The following is a 21,676-nucleotide window of genomic DNA, read 5'->3' as shown; positions in this document are numbered from 1 at the left end:
ATGACTGCGCGCGGGTTGGCAATATTGAAGCGCTGACACAGTGACTCGACCTCAGTCTCTCCATACAGCGCACCTGCGTCCTCGGGCCAGTATTGTGCGTAAAGCACCTTCAACTCCTCAATGAACTTGTTATATCCAGTTTTATCTGGCATCCGGCCTCCTTGAGATAACATACGGTCCTCCAAGTTCTTGGCCACAGTTAGAAAAAACTGACCTGTCGCTGGACGTCCCACACTCTTCTACGCTCAATGCGCTCTCCTCTCCTACTGAATCTTCCTGCTGTAAACCAGCTGATGTCGCGGTTCCGCTCGCCTCTTGCTCCGGCTGTTGTACCGGGCTAGTTGATGCCAGGGTACCCACCCGTTGCTGTTGGTGGTCCACCTGGCTGACGGTAGCTGGCTCCTGTTCCGGCTGGCGGTGAACCTGACCCGCTGCCCGGGCTTGGCTAGCTGTCGGTTAGCTAGCTGGCTAGCTGTTGCGGCGCTAACCTCCTCCTGGTTTTGACCATCAACATGACCGCTGCAGCTGCCCTCGTCGCTGCTTGTGGAGGCTTTTCTGACTCGTTTTGAAGTGTCTATTACCTCTTCCTTCTTTTTGAAGAAAGACAGTCAATTTAACTGTCTTTTTGACATGCTTGCATTGAATCACCGTTTCTTCCTCTCTGCGACGTGCTCCTCATGTGGCGAATTTCAAAAGTGAAAGACGTTTGTCCGTTGGTCCAGCTTTTCAGTGCGTCAACACAGATCTCCGACTCTTTCAAATCTTAATCTTAATAAACGACATGAAATTCTTGGGATTTTTTCTGTAAATTAATATCTGCATATTTTATTTCATTTTAACCATTTACATTTTTATTTTTTGTGAGAGGTACCGGATCTGCCCAAATAGGTGCCGGAACACAGAGTGGCCAAAATGAAGAGGTGCCGGATCCTGTTCCGGCAGGATCCGGCTCAAATTAACCACTGGCTACACCCATACCAAGAAATGGCTTAGCCCCACCATGAAAAATGATGTAAAGTAAGCAAAATAAAGTCTGCCAACTCGCGCCGAGAATTTCAGCAATTAGTAAGATTGATTTCAGTAGCCACTTGTCTGGAAATACGGAAGAACCAGAAACGGTTTTGAAAACGTTTCTCACGTAGTGATCGTCTCCTCAATAGAACATCTTTGATAATGTCTTCTGGCAATCAGAATCAAGATAACGGCGTGGTGTTGTTGCAGGAAGTCCCGACGGAGAATACTTTTGCTGTAGTATAGGGGCTGCACATAGCTGGTACGCAGGTTATGTGCGTAATCTGAAATGGCGTACCGTCACTTGTGTCACAAAGCGCATTTGCGTACCGACGTACTTGTGAAGCTTTCCAGAAGGAGCGTTAGATCACCGGACGACAGAGTCGGTCTCCGCTCCGTGTGCACAGACAAGGCTGCTGTTAACGTCCGTCTGTACAACGGAACTGTGCCCAAAAATTACGCAACCGGCTGCGGAGGGAGACTCCCCCTTCACTTGAGAACTGAGGCTAAAACAGCTGATCACAACGTTCATGCTCTGTGGTCACGAAGTACTCCACAAAGCCCCCCCCCCCCCCCTGTCGACTTTCCTGAAGTACTCCCCCGTTCATAGAAATCAACACGTAATGAATTAAGACCCAAGGTTTGATGATTGATAGGTGTATGGGCTGTCTTTCATTTTGACACACAGAAAATGTGTATAATAAACATACATACTGTATGTTAAATGGATATATCCGCCTTCTTTCATTTATCTTTCCATTCCCACAAAAATATACATAAAGAAATGGCATATTTGGACATAGTTCGAATGGTGATTAATCATGATTAATTAATTTTTAAGCTGTGATTAATCTGATTAAAAATTGTAATCGTTTGACAGCCCTAGTTTTAATAACTCTGCCAACTGCTATCTAGAAAATAGAACACATTGTGAGTTCAATGTTTTTATCTCATGTCCTCTCATTCTGTTCCTGCCCACTATTATAAGAAGGTCAGACTGTTCCAGTCCAGCTTGTTCCTGCACTGATTGGGTCCATTTTACTCTGGTGCTTGCAGCCATGAGTCCATGTCGCAGTGTGATTAGTCTTCATAATTGTACAGCATCTAAGCTACACCGCTCCACATTACCATGCCTCTCATTTAAAACACTCAAACAATGCCTGATGAGGAAATCCATCTTCATCTTTAAATCCTCTAAATTAACTGTGAGAGCCAGAATTGAATCTCTGAAAGGAATCCCGCTCCAGAACACACTCTGACATCACAGCGCTAATGCACAACGTCACTTGTGTAAATAGATTTCACATCAATCCCTGCCGGGTGTTGACTGACTATCAAGCAGCGCTGATGTTGTAAAAAATCACAGTGGTCATAAATAGTTTAGAGGGATGAGGAGAGGTTAAACTATTATTGGTATTGTCAGAGAGAACAAGATGTGATTAAAGGGAGCTCTCTGTAGAATGCAGTTACACCCCCTCGAGAAATGTCAGCTGAACACGTTTTTCAAATCGCAATCCGCGCCTCTCTCTCTGATATTTTTGAAATATCTCCAAGCGGCATACATGTTGGCTGTGAGCCAGCCGCGAGCATGGTCGCGCGCCGTGCTTGTCGCCGCGTTTTGATTACGTCATCACTTGTTGTTGTTGAAGGCCTGGCTGTTACAGTCTTTATTTACACTATTTTGTTGTAGGCCTACTGGCCTAGATGTTTATGCAGTTTTAAAGCAATTTGGCTTTGTTCTGAATGCACTTTGTTGTAGTTATCCTACAGAGAAAAGAAAATGCACTTGACTTGGAATTAATGTACTGTGTGCATTCAAAAGTGCTGAATAAATGTTTTATGGACCCATATAGTGATTATTATTTAAGTTAAGTTTTGCCATAATCATGTCTTTTTCCATAATCAGGTAGCTGAACAACATTGGTAATACATTATATATATATATATATTTCTATTAATCATTTTCGGCCTTCGGCATTCGGTTTTCGGCCAACTGTTTCCTATTTTCGGTATCGGTTTCGGCCAAGAATTACCCATTCGGTGCACCCCTAATAAAAATGTATGTACTCTGATTACTTTCCTTTACTTTTAGATGACCTCAATATCAAATGCAATGCAAATAAATAAAGAGGAAAGAAAAAAAAATCAAATGTTTTCTATTAAAGTGTATTATGCTAACAATGCAACGTTAGAAACGCAGAAACTAAAATATTTAGTATCAAAATGTGGCCTAGAGAAAAGTGACAAATGCTGGTTTAGTTTAATACAATAATTAAATACAGTATTCTTGTTTCAGATGAGGTGTTCACCAAATGCAATTTATTTATTTTTTTAAATAAAGAAGATTATAAGTAGCCTTAATGAGTAGCCAAACAGAATAATCAATTAGCAGTACGCCTACCTATAATTACATTGAATATTTGTATTTGAAAATGTAATGTAACATTGCAATCCTGGTTGTAATCCTCACCTTTTTTCAAAAAATGTACCAGTAATCTGAGTACATATTTTTTTAAATGTAACTGTAAGGGAATAAAGTAACCTTTTTTTGTATCCTGATTACGTAATCTTGTTACATTACCCTAGCCTGGCAGTCATTGAACTTAAAGGAGACCTATCATGCTATCTTTAAATGATATAGTGTATGACCATACCTATATAAGTTATATTTATAGATTTTATTTTTCAAAATACCAAACAGATCATTTTTTTAGCCATGCCTCGTTTCGCTCATTTTTGCTCTACTCCAAGCCTGTCTTTGAAAATTCTGAGCAGCAGCTGACCACGCCCCCCTGCAGAAGAGGGGAGCATGAGCCGGCGAGAGTCACGTTACCATGTTTGCTGTGATTACGAGTGTATGCTAATACTTTTACTTTAGTAACATTTTGAATGCAGGACTTTTACTTGTAACAGAGTATTCTTACACTCTGGTACTTTTACTCAAGACCAAGATCTGAGTGCCGTCTGTCTGTGTATTAAATAATAAGCAAGGCTAACCTATAGTGTCATGAACCTGAACCTGCGGGGTACCTGTGTGTGTGTGTGTGTGTGTGTGTGTGTGTGTGTGTGTGTGTGTGTGTGTGTGTGTGTGTGTGTGTGTGTGTGTGTGTGTGTGTGTGTGTGTGTGTGTGTGTGTGTGTGTGTGTGTGTGTGTGTGTGTGTGTGTGTGTGTGTGTGTGTGTGTGTGTGTGTGTGTGTGTGTGTGTGTGTGTGGATCCAGGCGCTCTATTTAGAGGCTGTCATGAATAAGTGATGACATGGTAATACAGGAGCCTGTTCTCTGGGACTTGGCAGTAAAGCACTGCAATAAAAGAGAATCAGGTCAGGCCCTGCTGCTCTGTGCTGTTACACTCATGCCCCTTTTCCACCAAACCGGTTCTAGGGCCGGTTGCAGGCTAGAGCCTGATCAAGCCCAGGATCTTCCTGTTTCCACCGCAGTGGGCCGGCTCTAAGCACCAAAAACCGGTTCTTAGCTGGCCCCACTCAACTGCCCGTCAAGATCCAAGAACCAAAACGTCACGCTTATGTCGGAGGGGGGCGAGATTAACCTGAACAATAACAGTTCATGGCGAGTACAGCAAATACAAGTTATAACAAGCAGTAGCGCTGAGCAAAGTGACTAGAACGTGACCACACACTTTATAAAGTCAGGCAACACTAACCAGGCTTAGTGTGATTCTGTTTATTTTTACCATCCATTCGCTGTTATTGATCATTGTAGAGAGCAGGCAGACGTTTTGTTTTGTATTATTACAGCTATCGGTTGGAATCAATACATGGGCTACACAGGTTCTCATGTCCGACTACCACAAGTCGAATCATTATGAAAAATACGCCGGTAAAATATGCCTGTCGAAAACGGCTTAGGCCACAATAGGATAGCAACAAATAGGCAAGATAGTCAGATTAGCTTCGGTTGCTATAATGCTAACATCACCCATTTTATACCAGAGAAACTTTCATAACAGCGATGTGACGCCAAACAGCATCAATTCAAACTGAAACACATTCAGTTATGGGGGGGGGAGATATTTATCAGCTACAGTCAGACAGTGAATACTTTCCAGCCGCTGCCGTGAGTTAACGCGAGAATAAACTCCAGTGGACCAGCATCCCTGCAGCGGTCCGTAAATGCCACTGAACCACATTAATAAACAATGAACCATTGCATTCTGGGAAAGAGTATAACGTTTGAGAAGTCGTTCTTTAATCTAATCTGGTTTTGTATGATTAAAAGCAACACGATCGTCGACCCGACGCAGTCCCCTGTTGCATTTGGGAGAAAATCAGTCGTCATGGTACGAAATCATGTCATGACGCAGCACCAGTCGGGCTCTGAGCGGTGGAAACACAAGTGGTGATGTTTTTAATGCTCATAAACACTGCAACTGCATGGATAACATTTCAAATATACTGCAAAAAGCAATCATAGGAGAGTCCCGACAGATTGTCTAATGTCTATTCTTTCTGAGCTTGAATCATTCCTGAAGTCTGACCTGATAAAACAGGCTTTTTTGGGAATAGCATATTCCTGCTATTCTCAAATATGACATGTTGAAGCTGACAGCTTCAGATCAGAAGCATTAATAATAAAACCACCCATGATATTGCCTTTGTTAGTATAATTGACTCCTTTGTCCCGTAGTGTTTCCTGTGTAGTGCAGTACTTCTGTAGTCACAACTGCAACTCTTTCCTCTTTATATCTGTCAGTGTTGATCAGAACTAGTTATCCGGGGGTCCAGATTCAAAAGTCCTGACTATATCTCCAGCTCTCTCTCTCTCTGCTAATCTGTGTTAGTGTGAGGGAGGCGTTTTGTGTTTGGAGAGAAAGACTTGACTCAATGTGAGCATGTTACAGAGGAGTGACAGCACGACCGGCTGCGCGTTGACACTCAAAAGTGATCTGTTTGATTTTTAAAAACCAACATCAATCAGTTCAAAATGTTCTTACAAAACAAAATTGTCCAGGTCCCCAAATCTTTCCTTAATCTGTAAAGCCCAATAGCCCCCGCCGGCGGGGTCGAACAACAATATTCACGAAACTGTGTCTCAGGGCTTCTTAACATTTAACAACCTATTAATGTGTCATACCCACTTAACGGGAAGAAACTCAGCTAACTGACGATATTTACAATTTTTACCGAAACAAAACACAAGTCTAACGTCGAGCGTCTGAATTAGCACTAAGCGAAAGAGTGCTGACGCACTTAGAACATAACTTAATTTACAAATATTTTATACGTCATGCAATCTGCACAAATTAGATATCATATGAAAGCTGATATTCCACAGATTCCAATGGTATAAGTATCATCACTGTGCGACCAAAACTCACGGCAGCGAAATCCAGCAAAGACAACACACAACTTGACTTTACTGAGCCAAAGAGCAAATACGTCTTACCTTTGCTGTTTTCTGATCAAAGGTTGTGTTCAAGGGCATTAAAACGCATATTGTAGCGTGAGACATTTCTGCAGCACGTTATATCAGTCACCAATGTGGTTAGCTAGCTATATTCACGGAGAGAAATCACACACAACCATCATCTCTTTGGTCGGAGTTCACAAGACCGTTTATTGTGCGCATGCTCGCAACAGCATCCCAGTGTGCCCAGTGTGCACGCAGGCAACACATGTTCCAAATGTAACTAATGTGATTGGCTTAACATGGCTTTGTCATATAACTAAATATGCTCAACACTCCCACTCAAAGACATGTGTATAGCTCTCTATAATGGTAAATAAAACCAAAAATACAAAACTCCAAAAAAATAAAACATTTGGCATACTGGCAGTGTTCTTAAGACTTCAAAACATTTACATCTGCCAGTTCACATTACTCTCCAAACAAATATCCCTTGAAACTCTCAAACTTAGCCTTTGTCACTGGCTTGGTAAAGACATCCGCTACCATGTTTGCAGTAGGACAGTATTCTATACATATTTTCCCTTCTGTGTGTGCAGACCGTACAAAGTGATACTTTATGTCAATATGTTTGCTTCTCTGTCTGCATACTGGGTTCTTAGATAAAGCTATCGCCCCCTGGTTGTCCTCATATATCTTGACTGGTACATGCTGGTTACAACTATCTATTCCTCTTAGTAGTTGTACAAGGTACATACTCTCTTGAGTAGTGGCTGCTAGTGCCATATACTCAGCTTCGCAGGTGGATAATGCCACCGTTGGCTGTTTCCTGCTCTTCCACGATATAACTGGACCATTCTCAGTTAAGCTGAAACAGTATCCAGTTGTGCTCCTCCTATCATCCCTATCGGCTGCCCAATCAGCATCACTGTACCCCTCCAGCTTTAGAACGCTTTCCTCACATTTCTGGTAGTGTAGCTCTTGATCTATAGTACCCTTTAAGTACCTCAGTAGGTGTTTGGCTGTAGCCCAATGCTGCTGCTTTGGTTCTGCTAGGTATTGAGATAGTTTACTAACCACCCAGCTCAGGTCAGGTCTAGTACATGTCATAATGTATATCAAGCTACCTACTATCTCTCGGTATCCTGTTGAATCAATCACTTCACCCTCACTGTCAAAGTTTAACTTTTGCTCACATGGGGTGGATCTCGGTTTGCATTCAGACATTCCAAATTTTGCTAACATCTTCTCTATAGGTCTCTTTTGAGTCATTTTGATCTCTCCATCACTCTGTCTGAAATCGATACCCAGGAAGTGTTTAAGTGGACCCATATCCTTCATCTTAAAACTTTTGTTCAACATTTCTTTGACATCAGTGAGTAAGGTGTTGTCACTCGCTGCTATGATTAAGTCATCCACCCATACTAACAGAATCACTTTCTCATTCTCAGTATTTCTGCTGTAGACACAATGATCAGCATCATTTTGCACAAAACCGTTCTCTGTAAGGTGATCATGCAGTAACATGTTCCAGTTACGTCCGGACTGTTTTAAACCATACAATGACTTGTTTAGTTTACACACTAAGTGTTCCCCTGTTTTTGATTTGATTTCAAAACCTTCCGGCTGCTCCATATATACCTCACAGTCGATTGGAGCATGGAGGTAAGCAGTCTTCACATCCATTTGGTGTAAAGTAAGATCCTCCTGTACAGCCACCTGCATTAATGCTCGTACAGAGGTCATGTTGGCTGTTGGTGAAAAGGTCTCTTTATAATCAATCCCTTCAACTTGACTATACCCCTTTGCAACATATCTGGCTTTACAAATCTCAGATCCATCTGGGCTCTCTTTCACTGCATATACCCAGCGACCTCCCACTGCTTGTTTGCCTCTTGGCAGTGGAGTCAGAGTGAAAGTTTCATTCTCGGTCAAAGAATTAATCTCCTCTTTCATCGCATCAGCCCACATTTTTGACTTCTTAGAGTCCATTGCCTCTTTAAGTGTATTAGGTACACCATAAGCTACTCTGTAGAAATAATCTACATTCTCACTTTCGTCACCATCACACTCAGCTTTACACTGGTACTCCTTAAAGTATTCTGGAGCCTTTCTCTGTCTCGTAGGGTATCTCCTTTCTCCCTCTTCTCTCTCAGTACTATCTATCTGGGTAGGACCTGCCTCAGCAGTCTCTTCACCACTGGACTCTTTACGCTCCTTAGGCTGTCCCTGTACCTGGTTGACTCTCTTTGGTGGTGTATCTGCATAACTCTCAAAGTCTTCCCCCATGTCACAATCTGTCTGAGTCTGTCTATCTGCGCTACCTTTGGTGATGAATTTCACCAGCCTATGTTTTAGGACTTTTCCTGTCTCAGGATAATACACATTGTATGCTGGACTGTATTTGTCATAGCCTACAAGGATCCCCTTTTCACATCTAGAATCCAGCTTCTTTTTATCCTGCTTATATACATAGCATTCAGAGCCAAATATCCTCATGTTAGATAGGTTAGGTGTTTTTCCTGTGAAAACACAGTAAGGTGTCTGCTCTAGCCGCTTACTGTAGCACCTGTTGCGGATTTGAGCTGCTGTCTGTACAGCATATGTCCATAATTGCTTTGGGAGGTTACTCTCCAATAGCATGCATCGTGACATCTCAAATAAGGTTCTCCAACCTCTTTCGGCAGTTCCATTCTGATGAGGTGAGTAGGGTGCACTCTTCTCATGCCTTATCCCGTTACTCCTAAGTAGAGACTGGAACTCTTGTCCCGTAAACTCTGTGCCGTTATCAGACCTTATGCACTTTATCTTTCCATATGGCGCTACATCTGCTATGAATTTTTCAGTAGCTTTTGTCGCGTCACTCTTTGCTTTGATAAAGTATGGAAAAATCATCCCACTGTAATCATCAGTAAATGCTATTGCATATCTGTACCCATCTTTATCTGCTGGTTCTATACGACCGCATAGGTCTGTGTGAACTAGCTCTAACACAGTTGTAGCTTTAGCATCTGCATGCCTGTTTCTGCTTTGTGTAAATTTGCCCTGTGTGCATATTTCACAGTTTTGATTGGACATGTCATGTTTCCCTTTTATAGACATCCCTTCAACCACCTTCTCTAATTTTGCAACATCATCAAAATTGCAATGACCAAGTATCCTATGCCACGTTTGAATGTCATGACACCCATACATTTCATCAACATTTTCATCCTCTACTGTGCTAAGGTAATACAGCCTACCATACACGTCCATTTTGAACTTGGTACCATTCTTGTTGACCAGCCAGTCATTACCGTCCTTGAAGTGGACCTCAGCTCCGTTGGCTGTCGCTGCTTTGACTGAAAAGATGTTTTGTGGAAAAGATGGGATGTAGAGCGCTTGCTTGAGCCTCGTTTTCACCTGTCGTCCTTCGCTGTCCAGCAAACAGACTTCAGCGTCTCCCCTCATCTTCGCCATCCCGCTCACCTTGGATCCGTCGGCCAGCTCGATCATGTGGTCCTCGGGTCTGAAGCTCTTGTCAACTGTTTTGAACTTTGTGGCGTCGTTGATCATGTGTGCTGTGGCGCCGCAGTCGACCATTAGACCTTTCTTGTTCCCTCTCTGTGTAGGGCAGTCACTCATCCTGAAGAAACTGAAAGATGTTGGCTCTGCCCCCGTCTCTTCATCAGCTTTCTTCACATGGTCACGGCCTCGTCCTCGACTGCGCCCCATTCCTCGCTGTGGTGTGTCCCATTTTCGTTCCTCTCTTCTCACGTGGTACCCGTCAGGACATATTCTGGCCATGTGTCCCTTTTTACCGCACGTGTAACACTCAACATCAGCCAGGTCCATTTTCTTTCCTCTTCCTCGTCCTCGTGACCTCGTTGCCCCGCTAGATTTCATCACGTTGTCTTCTTCAACATTCACGTCACTCTTCCCATATTTTTCTGTACTCTCATAACTTCGCAGTTTCGTTTTAAACTCGCCAAACGTTACAGTGTCATTCGTCTGGGTGATGTGCACGACGAATGGCTTGTATGAATCAGGTAGCCCCTTAACTACCATAGCTATCTGAAGCCCATCACTAATGTGCTCTTCTGCTCTTCTCAATGACGTGAATATAGTTTCTGCTCGAATAATATAGTCAGTGACCGTTTCATTGCTAGCCTTATGGAGCGAGGAAAGTTCACAGTACAAACTCACCACGCGGGGTTTGTCTTTTCCTGCATAGTGCTCGCGAAGAATATTCAGTGCTTTTCTTCCATCACGTTTCGCGTCCCTCATTACTAACGACAAGCTCTTGTTGTCCAGACATTGCACTAGCTCTGCATATGCCTCACCGTTCTTGGTTTCATCTTCCGCGAGAGTTTCTTCGTCATACCCATCTATCTCCGGGTCTTCCGAGATAACTTCTCTGAGACCACGTAACTCCATGTGCGCGAGGAACCTCGTCTCCCAGAGCTCGTAACTTTTCTCTTCACCGTCGAATAAAAGTCTGAACCACCTTTGGCCTGCATGACTGGGCCCATAACCTGTAGCGTGAGACATTTCTGCAGCACGTTATATCAGTCACCAATGTGGTTAGCTAGCTATATTCACGGAGAGAAATCACACACAACCATCATCTCTTTGGTCGGAGTTCACAAGACCGTTTATTGTGCGCATGCTCACAACAGCATCCCAGTGTGCCCAGTGTGCACGCAGGCAACACATGTTCCAAATGTAACTAATGTGATTGGCTTAACATGGCTTTGTCATATAACTAAATATGCTCAACAATATAAACGCTGCTGAAGGTTAATCCAATGTGTATGTGTCACTTTGAAATGATTACTGATAATCCATCATAACATTTTTGGCAATAAACTGATTTTTCATTAGAGTCTAACGAAGCTTCCGGTTTTGGGCATGCTGGCTGCGCATCACTCTCATTCACCAATGGTAATGTTTAGATGGATTTAGGTACTCCCATAGACTGTATATATAAATGGACGTAGTGTCCGTGACGTCACCCATAGGATTCTGCAGAGTTGCCGAGAAGCCCTTAGTAGGCGGAGTCTGCCACTAACGGCTTGACAGTGACGTCAGAGTAATCCCGCCTGCTCCAAATAAGGGCAAAGAGGCGGAGCCGAGGCGGGACCTGCTGCCTCCGAACTGGAAGTAAACAGAGCTAGCTCAGGCTAATAAGCTAAGCTAACTTGAAATACATGCATACCAAGTTACTGCTAACAGTGTAGTTCCCCTATATAAACGTTACATTCATAATCAAATGAGACAATCTGCAAGAGAATTAGCTATATATTTTTTTATATTATTCCTAATGCTTGTCATTCACACGTTAAGAAAAGAAGTACTGATACATAGCAGAACAATTATGGCGATGTTCAGCTTAATAAGCCTTTTTCAACATAATTTATTTAGCTAATACTACAGCAGGCGAACCAAGTCTGCGTTTCGCTGCATTCCTTGATCTCCAGTTATTACGCCGGACTCCGCCGCCCGGACCTAACGGAGCCGCAGTGGGCTAGCTCCGGGACACCGGCTGGAGCTAGCCCCCTGCGGCTCCGTTAGCTACAGCGGCGAACACTGGGATAATTGGGTCCCCTATTAACATTTGCTCCCATTTAGCCTTATGGGCGTCATAGCCATAGACTATAAAAGTCTTACCCAAGGCTGAATCATAAACTAAAATGTATATGTATAAAGGGTTACGTCCTTAGCTAGCTGATAAGTAACAATCTAAGCTACCAAGCACACAAACACCTGCGAACGGGATTAAGATGTATAATATTATCATTTTAGACTTCTTGGAAGTTCTGTTAGTAAATTCAAGCGCACAGCACAACATTTTAATTGTCTGGTATTTGTAACAATATTCCCTAAAAGGCACAATCACCACGAACACGGCTAAAGCTAAAGGGTCAAGTACAGTACTATGACTAACTAACGTTGTAGCCTCTATGGTTGTAGCCTAGCAGAGTGGACAAGTTGCTGTTAGCTGACAGTGAGGCATGTACATGTCCATCAAAGTGACCACGCCCTAATTTAAAAACGTTAAGACCTAATATGAATAAAAGAGTTGTGTTAGAAAACAATTCACTCACAGATTCATAATCATTAAGGTGGAATCTAACTATATCGATAATAATATTTATTGCATCCATGGGTAGAAACATGTTTTTTTTATGCTGTAAAGTTGGGCATTTTAACATGGGGGTCTATGGAAATTGCTCCTTTCTGCAGTCAAAAACGCGATTCTGCGATCGCAGAATTTACCGCATAATCAGCAAAATGGTGCAGATTTTTAAAAGGCCGCATATTTATCAAAAGGCTGCATAATCCCCGCATTTTTACACAAAGTTGAGAAGAAAAAAAAGTTAACTCGTCTTGACGTGACATCATCAGCTCGCGCATCACAGAATGTAAACAACATTGTATAGAGTGAACGTGTGAAGCTCACACGATAGAGAAACACCAAGATGAACAAATCTAATCCATCTCATTTACCGACGAACATTTCTACTAAAGACCGGGCAAAAAGTGGGGGGAAACTATTCTGCACCCCTGCAACTGTATGTTGGAGCCACAGACTGTATATTGGTTGGAGCATAAGAGAACATCGACGGTGAGCATCAACCTCCAAAACCCTTTCGAGGGCTACAAGAAACGAAGTGATTAGCCTACAAGATTGAAGCTGGTCAGATAACGAACGAGTAAATAAAAACAGAATGAGGCGGAGAAGTGTGTGTGTGTGTGTGTGTGTATGAGATTAAAATAGCCCAATTGCTTTTACAATAAATAAACATTGAATGTGTTTAATTGAATAGTAAAGGGGTTTAACGTTAGTGGCAGGTTGTGTGTGAGAGAGAATAAATAAGACAGCCCAATATTTTAAAAAATTGTTATTCTTTTTCCCCGCATATTTAGCATATTTCTCAACTTCCCGCAATTTCACCGCATAAAATCACATAAAAACCCTGCATGTTTAATCGCATAATCAAGGATTTTAGCCCGCATAATCAAGGATTTTTGCCCGCATAGTCAAGGATTTTTGCCCGCATAATCAAGGATTTTTGCCCGCGTTTTTCTGGAGGGTCTATCTAATACAGGGGTTCCCAAACTTTTTCCGCATGAGACCCAAAACAGAAATGTTGTGGTCCTATGGGACCCAAGCTAAAAAAATGTAATGATTTTCCATAATATGTACATTTATAAACAAAGAATGCAACACACCATGAATTTAAAATGTAAATGAAAATATTTATTTAATTATAAAAGTGCATCGCAGCAATTAGGATTCTCACCATAACAAACTTCCCTTTGAGCTTGCCCAGAAAAAATAAGGATCAAAGCAAAAAGAAAAAACATGAGAAGTGCAGTCAAGTATATACAGTACAAATCAAATTTAAATTATACAATTATCAGAAGTGCAACATTAAGTTTGTCACCAGATCAAAAACTATGTACACACAATTTTTAAACACTTTTAAATGAACAGAGCTGTTTTAAAACACTTTAAGAGACAAAGAAACTCCAACACTTGGCAACTGATTAACTTTTTTTTTGTGGAGGCTGACTTGATATGATGCCCTCAGAGCCCCTCTGTTCCCTTTGAATGCCTGAAAATAACAGAGAAGATCTTATTATTAACATTGCTGGGTTATTGGGTGATTTTTAATACCAGCCGGCGTACGCTATATACCCAATGTGGACCTGGCAACCGCATTTATAGCGCATTACATTACATGTTACTTGTTAGACGCTTTTATCCAAAGCGACTACATACTCAATACTGTGGGGAATCCCCACGGAGGGATTTTGACAGGGTTGTTGCACAAAAGACCCAAGCGCGCACAGAAGAAATCTGAGAGCAGACATTTCACGAGTGCACAGAAACAGCCTGAGTGCAAGGAGAAGGTTTTAAACTGGAACACAGGAAACCTGTAAGCGCAGCAATATATCTGAGTGCAAGCGTACAGTTTGAGCAGAAGCCGAGCAAATCTAAGCGCAAGCAGGCACTATTTGAGTGTGAGGACAGGGTTTGAGGGAAATAAATACATATTCTGAACGTGAAATCAATAAAGTATGCTCTCAAATTTAAAGACCACACTCTTGAATAAAGATAGGGAATAACCCCCATATGTATTCCGATGTGCATCACACTGCAGCAGTCACGTCCGTGCGGCTGATACTTTCTCTCACTTTCCTTCTCATACTGCCTGTCACTTTCCCTCTAATCTTCCTGTAGTTATTGTTTTGAAACACCGCTCTGTGTTTTAGTGGACTCGCGGGAGCGCGCAGCTGGCGGTCCGCGCCGGGGCTCAGTCTGCATTTCATCCAACTTTGCATTAACCAAACAATTTCACAACAGACCCTGACAAACTCACAAAAACACAAAACAAATGATTAAAATGAGTGACTTACTTTTCCGCCGTCAAAACACTGCTTCTTGAAAGACTCTTTTTTGCAGATGAAAAAATCCTTCGATTTGTCCCGATGCAGAGGATGTTTTGTTTGGAGATGCCGGTCCAATTTGTTCATTTTCAAGCTTTCGTTACTGAGCACCTCTCCACATAAAACACACTGAGGCCGCTCCTCTCCATTTCTAACAGCTTTTGAGAAGCCAACGTTTAAAAACTCCTCTTTGTATCGTCTTTTTGCCATCATGTACGATCGGGATTAATCAACAGACAATAAACAGACAGCGCGAAAACGTTTGCGGGGGACGCGTCAGAGCTGATACAAATACAATCTTTTATTTTTGGTTTATTTGGATTTAGAAAATTAAATCATTCAATATACAATGCTATATTGCATAATTTCATTTTCCAAATAAAAAATAAAATACAAAAATTATAAAAAGATTGTATTTGCAACGCAGCCATCAGCTCTGACGCTGTGTGTGTTTGGCAATGCATTTAACTGGCGACCCAATCAAAACGGGTCCGCGACCCATTTTGGGTTGCAACCCTGAGTTTGGGAAAGGCTGATCTAATACATCATCACAAGGGTGGTCCTTAAAATTGAAAGTCGGAAAGTCTAAGCTCCAACCCCCAGAATTCATTTTTATTGGTCAAGAAAACTCTTGTGGTGAATCTTTTCCTCAATCTGACAACATTTACCCCTCCCTCATCAACCTTGAAGTTTAGCCTCACTTGCAGCACCGTGGCTGCTGGTGTGGCAGCCCAGGTTGATGAGGGAGGGCTAAATGTTGTCAGATTGAGGAAAACATTGATGTAACGGGACGTCCACACAGCAGCGCTAAAAAAAATCTTGGAGTTGGGCGTATCTGAAGCTTGGGACATTTTTGCGAGCAACGCGACCAACAACCAATCACATGAATCTCCCGCCCCCGACATAGCAATGGCAATTGCAATAGCAATGTTAAAACGAAGTAAACTGGATATAAAAATCCCCAAACAGGCGAAGACCTACCAGTTTCACCTACTGTCTCTGCCACCTCCCTCCATGCCTGGTTCCTCCGGTTTGTATCCCGGTAAGTTATTAGCGACTGGTCATAAAGAACCGGGTGATTTGCTACCGCAATAACTAATTTCTCCTCCATTTTGTTAGGAATATAGAAAATGAACCGCGGTATGTCACTCCCAGCTTACACGTGGTTTGATTGGCTAACGCTTGTACTGTCAGATTTGCATAAACGGGATTTGATTGGCTGATGCTTCCCACCTCAGCTTCAAAAGTTGAACATTGCTCAACTTTTGAAGCCTGATGCCTGGAAATCTCCGCTTTGCTTCCCACAATGCAGTTCGGCAAAAAGTGAGGCAAAGTGACGTCACCCCATTCAAAGTGAATGGGCAGAAGCGTTGGAAGATCTTTTTAACGCTGCTGTGTGGACGGGCCGTAACTCTCAGCAGGTGACAGCGTGGATAGACATATCAAGCTACTCTATGTTGTCCATTAACACCCCTGTCCACCCCCCCATCTGCATGTTACTGCTTTGTTCTTTTTCTGTTGGGTTTTCATTGCGTGCATGTTTTTGTATGTGTGATTATTCTGTGATTATCCCATCAGGTCATTTTTCTCCTACTATTTTGTCGGAGCAACAGCGCTATCCTCATACATAATAAATACTGTAAAGCAAGGTGTGTGCAGTAGCTGCATAAATAGTTAATATACATATTTTAAGTAGTATTGACTGCAGTATGCTCTGAGCCATGTTAATGAATGGGTTGTGTGGGCTGTGGTAATATTGTTTATTCATTACATTACATTGCATTTAGTTGACGCTTTTATCCAAAGCTACTTACATTAAGTGCATTCAACCAACAAGATACAAACTAGAAGAAAACAGAATCATATTAGTACATCAGGTTTCATAGAGCTAAAACATTTCAAGTGCTACTCAACTGGCTTTAGATAAGCCAGTCCTTTATTAGTATATAAGTGCTTTGTTAATAATTATATTGCTCGAAGTGGAGTCGAAAGAGATGCGTTTTCAGTCTGCGCCGGAAGATGTGCAAGCTATCTGCTTTCCTGATGTCAATGGGGAGCTCATTCCACCATTTTGGAGCCAGGATAGCAAACCCACGTGTTTTTGAAGATGGGAACTTGGGTCCCCCTCTCATTGCTGGTGCAGCGAGCCGTTTGGCCGATGCAGAGCGGAGTGCACGTGCTGGGGTGTCCGGTTTAACCAAGGGCCAGATCCATTCACAGCATGGTACGCAAGTACCAGTGTCTTGAAGTGGATTCTAGCAGTCAGGGCCGGCCCTAGACATTTTGGTGCCCTAGGCGAGATTATGATTTGGTGCCCCCCCACCCCCCCGCCTCCAAGCAATACACAATAGAATATATAAAGAATAAATGAAAAATCTCTACAAAAGACCAATACACTACAAAAACTGAAACGTATTGACATAGGTAATATACATAAAGAAGGTTTCAAATGTATTCATTATGAACATGTTTTAATTGGGGGGTGGATGTCACATCCTCTAGGGGGGTCCGGGGGTATGCCCCCTTCGGAAAGATTTGTTTTAACATTTTAAAGTAAAATGCTTCAATCTGGTGCACTTTGAGCAGAATTACTAGAGACTAGATCTAGAGGGTACAACTCTAAACACCCATATGAAAAAGATCGGTTTACATTTTAATAACCAAATAAGTATGTGAACATAACCAATAACCCACAGCCAATAACAAATAAATGTAACATATTTTTTATTTATTTTATCCTTATTATTATTATTGTAGTTATTAAATGAAAATCACTCATCAAACAAAAGTAGCTTCTCTTAAAACTTCAAGAAAAGAAAGTGCAAACGTGGACAAAAATATAGCCAACGGAGCTCTTACAACTGAGGTTATTGCAAATAAATTAAGATAATGAACAACATTACACACACTATAAATCAAATGAAACAGGCAATCAGAACAACAAGTCTCTGCTATGTTATTGTGTCCTTTAATTAGTCCACATCCTTAAAGTCGGACACGTCTGGACTTCCTTGCTGCAAATTCATTTATTGTGTCGTCAAATGATATTTGCCCCGAAACCTTGCGATTGATGCTTATTAAAGCTAATCCATTGAGGCGTTCTTGAGCCATTGACGACCTCAGGTATGTTTTAATGAGCTTCAATTTGGAGAAGCTCCTCTCCCCAGCAGCAACTGTCACTGGAATAGTGACAGCGATCCTGAGGGCCACCCACATATTTGGATACACTTCGTTCATTTTCTTCTCCTGTAGGAAAGTCAGAAGTTCCAGGGTAGTCATGTTGGCTTTTGGCAAAGCTGGGAAATTCTGCATCTCCAGTGCAAGTTCCCTCTTATCCAGGTCTGACTGCCCACCCCAGCTCAGGGTGTTGCTGAGTGTTTCACACTGCTTCATCAGATCTTCCTTTGGCAGGTCAGGGAAGTTGAGTAGCACCCCAAACTTTTTCTCTACTTCACCTAAGGCCTTGAATCGCTCCTGCAGTGATGCAATGGAAACATCCACCACCATATTGAAAAAAGAAACTTCGAGTTTCTTTCGTGCATCACTCACTTGCTCCTCCTGGGACTCATAGGAGAACTGTCTCTTGGTTGATCTCAGCCTCTTCTGCTTGAGAACAGCTTCCACATTCATTTGGCCACAGATGTCTTTGGCAGATGCTTGGGCAGAAGCAAATCCATTGCCTCTGTAGCTGACCAAAGAAACTTCTGTTTTTCTCAGGAGGTCAACAGCAATATCCAGCTGCATTGACACTGATTGCAACATTTTGCTGACATGTTTGATGTTGGTCAGGATGTCATACCATACCACAGTGCATATTGCAAAGCGGTATGATCCAACCTCTTCAGCCAAAGATTGTGCCTCAATTTTTACGACTCCATCTGTGGCTTTATCCCTCACCTCTAGAAGTGCATCTCTGACTTCTGCAGCCTGATACCTTACAGCCTCTATGCTGTTGATCCGACTCTCCCATCTGGTATCAGACCATGATTTCAATGTGATGTTCACATGGCTTTTTAGGATGGACCATCTCTGAGTGGAGGCAGAGAAGAGTGTGAAAAGCTTCTGCAGGTAGCCAAAGTAGCTAGTGGCTTCTGCAGAGCTTTTTGCTTCATCAGCTACCACCAGGTTCAATGTATGTGCTCCGCATGGCACAAATAAAGCCCTTGGATTGATTTGAACAAGTCTGGCTTGGACTCCTTTCCTCTTTCCTTTCATATTTGCACCGTTGTCATAAGACTGCCCTCTACAGTCTTCAAAAGGGATATCAAGCTGTTCTAATCTCTTTAGAATCAGGGTTGAAAGGCTTTCTCCAGTGGACTGTTCTACCTAAAGGAACCCCATAAAATGTTCTTTTATTTGGGGCGTGTCCTGGGTTGTAACTAGTCGAATAATGACTGATAGTTGCTCTGTATGGCTCAAATCTGGGGTGCAATCCAAAATAATTGAAAAGTATTTGGATTGTTTGATTTCCTTGACCATATGGTCCCCAATCTTCCCACTGATGCAATCTATCAGTTCATTTTGAATTATTTTTCCCAAATAGGAAATATTGGTGGTTCCTCTTTGGACCTCAGCAACATGCTGTTTGAGGACTGGGTCGAACTTCGCCATGAGCTCTACCTCCTTCAGGAAGTTGCCATTATTTGGCTGGTTAAGTGTTTCTGTCGTCCCTCTAAAGGCAATATTTCGCTCTGCCAACGACTGAATTATTGCCACCAACCTGGTCAGGACTTCACGCCACTTCCTCTTTTCAGCCTCCATAAGTGCCATTTCTACCTTGTCTATAGTTAGGCCCTTTTCAAGTCGAGTCTCCAGTTCCTTCCACAACGTCATGTGCCTAGAGTGTTCTGGGCTGTTCTCATCTGTTTTTAGTTTGTCAGTGCAATTTTTCCAGTCATTTAGTCCACTGCTGATTAGTTGGTACTCTTTTTGGGAGAACAGCTTGCAGCAAAAGCAGTAAATACTTTTGTTTTTCTTGGAATACACAACCCAGCTCCTCTTGATTGTCTCTCCATTCACTAATCTTCTGTAAAAGTAGTGATGATGGCAACTTCTCCCTCCCTCCTTTTTAGGAAAAGTGAAGTCGGATTTTAAATGATATGGCCCACGTCTGACTAACTCCATCCTCACTGTATCACTCAGTGCTGGCCAGTCAGCAGGATCTGAGGGGACTGCAATGGTGGACTCAGGTGGGCCTGGGCAGTCAGCAGGATCTGAGGGGACTGCAATGGTGGACTCAGATGGGCCTGGGCAGTCAGCAGGATCTGAGGGGACTGCAGATGGGCCTGGGCAGTCAGCAGGATCTGAGGGGACTGCAATGGTGGACTCAGATGGGCCTGGGTAGTCAGCAGGATCTGAGGGGGCTGCAATGGTGGACTCACATACTATGCTCGTTATTCCTTCACCTGCAGGCAGGCAATCCAAACATGCAAAGAAGTTATTCATGCTTCAGTTTTCATTATTTATCATAATAATAACAATAATAATAATGACAAAAAAGTAGTGTATGAACGATTACACAGAGATCATAAATGTTTGGCAAAACTTACATTCTTCAGAGTGTGATGTACATGGGAGATCAGATGTTCCTTCTCCAGCAACTGGGGGCTTTTTGAGGTATTTCTCAAGTGCAGCTGGACATTTATAGGGTAGATATTAGCACATTACAAGCAAAAACATTTATATACAGTCAGGCAAAAATAACTGCTGCAATCTGCCTCAGCTGTATGCAAGTTCACAACTGGCCTATATCAAAGTGAGGTTCTGCTGCCCCAGGAGATCATTTGCAAACATAAGTAACAACTAAATAATAACACATGCCCATATTGGTTGGTCAGCCTCACTTTATACAAAGGAGCAGTTATCCAGATAGCTTTCTTCTGGCTAACATTAACATTATTTCGTTACATCACCATATAAAACAAAGCATTGCACAATAATTAGACATTAAAAAGTGCAGAAAATAAAAAAAATATAATAGAAAATAAACAGAAAAATAAATATATATATATATACACACAAGTTGACAGTGAAAATAAACTATCTGACAAATTAAACACTATTGGAGGATCAATTTACAGCTATCACAATATAAAAGTAGGATATTATTTACAAAAAGATTATATAGGAATAATAACACATAAATAAAAACTTAAAATCATTTGTATCTATCATTCTGTATCAGAGGCTCGCTGCTAGCATGGCATCAAAGCTGTATCATGGCTACCTCCTTAGCTAGCTAGCTAGCTTAAAATCAAATGTCTAACGGTACAGTACATACTGAATTTTTTTTTTTACACAAGCCGACTTACCTCTGTCTTTGACTTTCGATTCCTCCTGTTCTTTTTTCCGTTTCCTTCCCGTTGCCCCAGAAGGCTTGGACCTTTTCATAATGCTAATGTTTTGCCTCTTGCTGTTGCGATCGTTGCGATCTCCGACACTTTCAACTGGAGCTGCCGCGTCACTTTGGCTGTGAGCCACGGCCTGTGGGTGCCTGATAATAAGCGACCATCCCCCCCTTTCATCACTTACAGTTACAGCGCCCATCGTACAGGGCAAATGCAAAATGTTGCCGCCGGCCCGGGGTGCAAAGGGTGTTTAATTTGTTCAATTATTGTAAATGTATTACATCAAGGGCAGAAAATTAGGCAGAATAAAAATAATTTTAATTTTTTTTATTAATTTTTTTTTTCTCCCAGCGCAGCACGGCAGCGCCCCTCCAGATCTGGCGCCCTGGGCGACCGCCTAGTTCGCCAGTGGGAAGGGCCGGCCCTGCTAGCAGTTACTGGAAGCCACTGAAGGGAGCGGAGGAGCGGTGTGGTGTGGGAGAATTTAGGAAGGTTGAAGACCAGACGAGCAGCTGCA

At 42.3% G+C, this 21,676-nt stretch overlaps 1 protein-coding gene and 2 long non-coding RNA genes across 4 annotated transcripts in view; 1 reads left to right on the top strand and 2 right to left on the bottom strand.

Annotated features, from left to right (window-relative positions):
- LOC307021477 overlaps positions 1-21,676 on the top strand; it is a 654,272-nt gene that overhangs the window by 147,081 nt on the left and 485,515 nt on the right. The window lies entirely within an intron of this gene.
- LOC307021478 overlaps positions 1-21,676 on the bottom strand; it is a 421,766-nt gene that overhangs the window by 62,607 nt on the left and 337,483 nt on the right. The gene's annotated exons all lie outside the window — the stretch shown is intronic.
- On the bottom strand, positions 17,300-21,426 carry LOC307021556 (zinc finger MYM-type protein 1-like). Of its 2 annotated transcripts, none has more exons than XM_079653763.1 (3): positions 21,124-21,407; positions 20,362-20,445; positions 17,300-20,217 (listed from the first exon to the last, which is right to left on the bottom strand). In XM_079653763.1, exon 3 carries the CDS (start codon positions 19,025-19,027, stop codon positions 17,798-17,800), a length of 1,230 nt encoding a protein of 409 aa, XP_079509889.1. In that variant the 5' UTR covers positions 19,028-20,217; positions 20,362-20,445; positions 21,124-21,407; the 3' UTR covers positions 17,300-17,797. The 2 variants fall into 2 exon arrangements, with proteins under 2 accessions (XP_079509889.1, XP_079509888.1); XM_079653762.1 differs by having other exon boundaries at positions 18,332-20,217; positions 21,124-21,426.

This window comes from Notothenia rossii (assembly GCF_949606895.1).
Source record: "Notothenia rossii genome assembly, chromosome: 10".
Lineage (NCBI taxonomy): Eukaryota > Metazoa > Chordata > Actinopteri > Perciformes > Nototheniidae > Notothenia > Notothenia rossii.
Note: the sequence above shows the minus strand (reverse complement) of the source record. Positions and strands in the feature narration are given on the sequence as shown.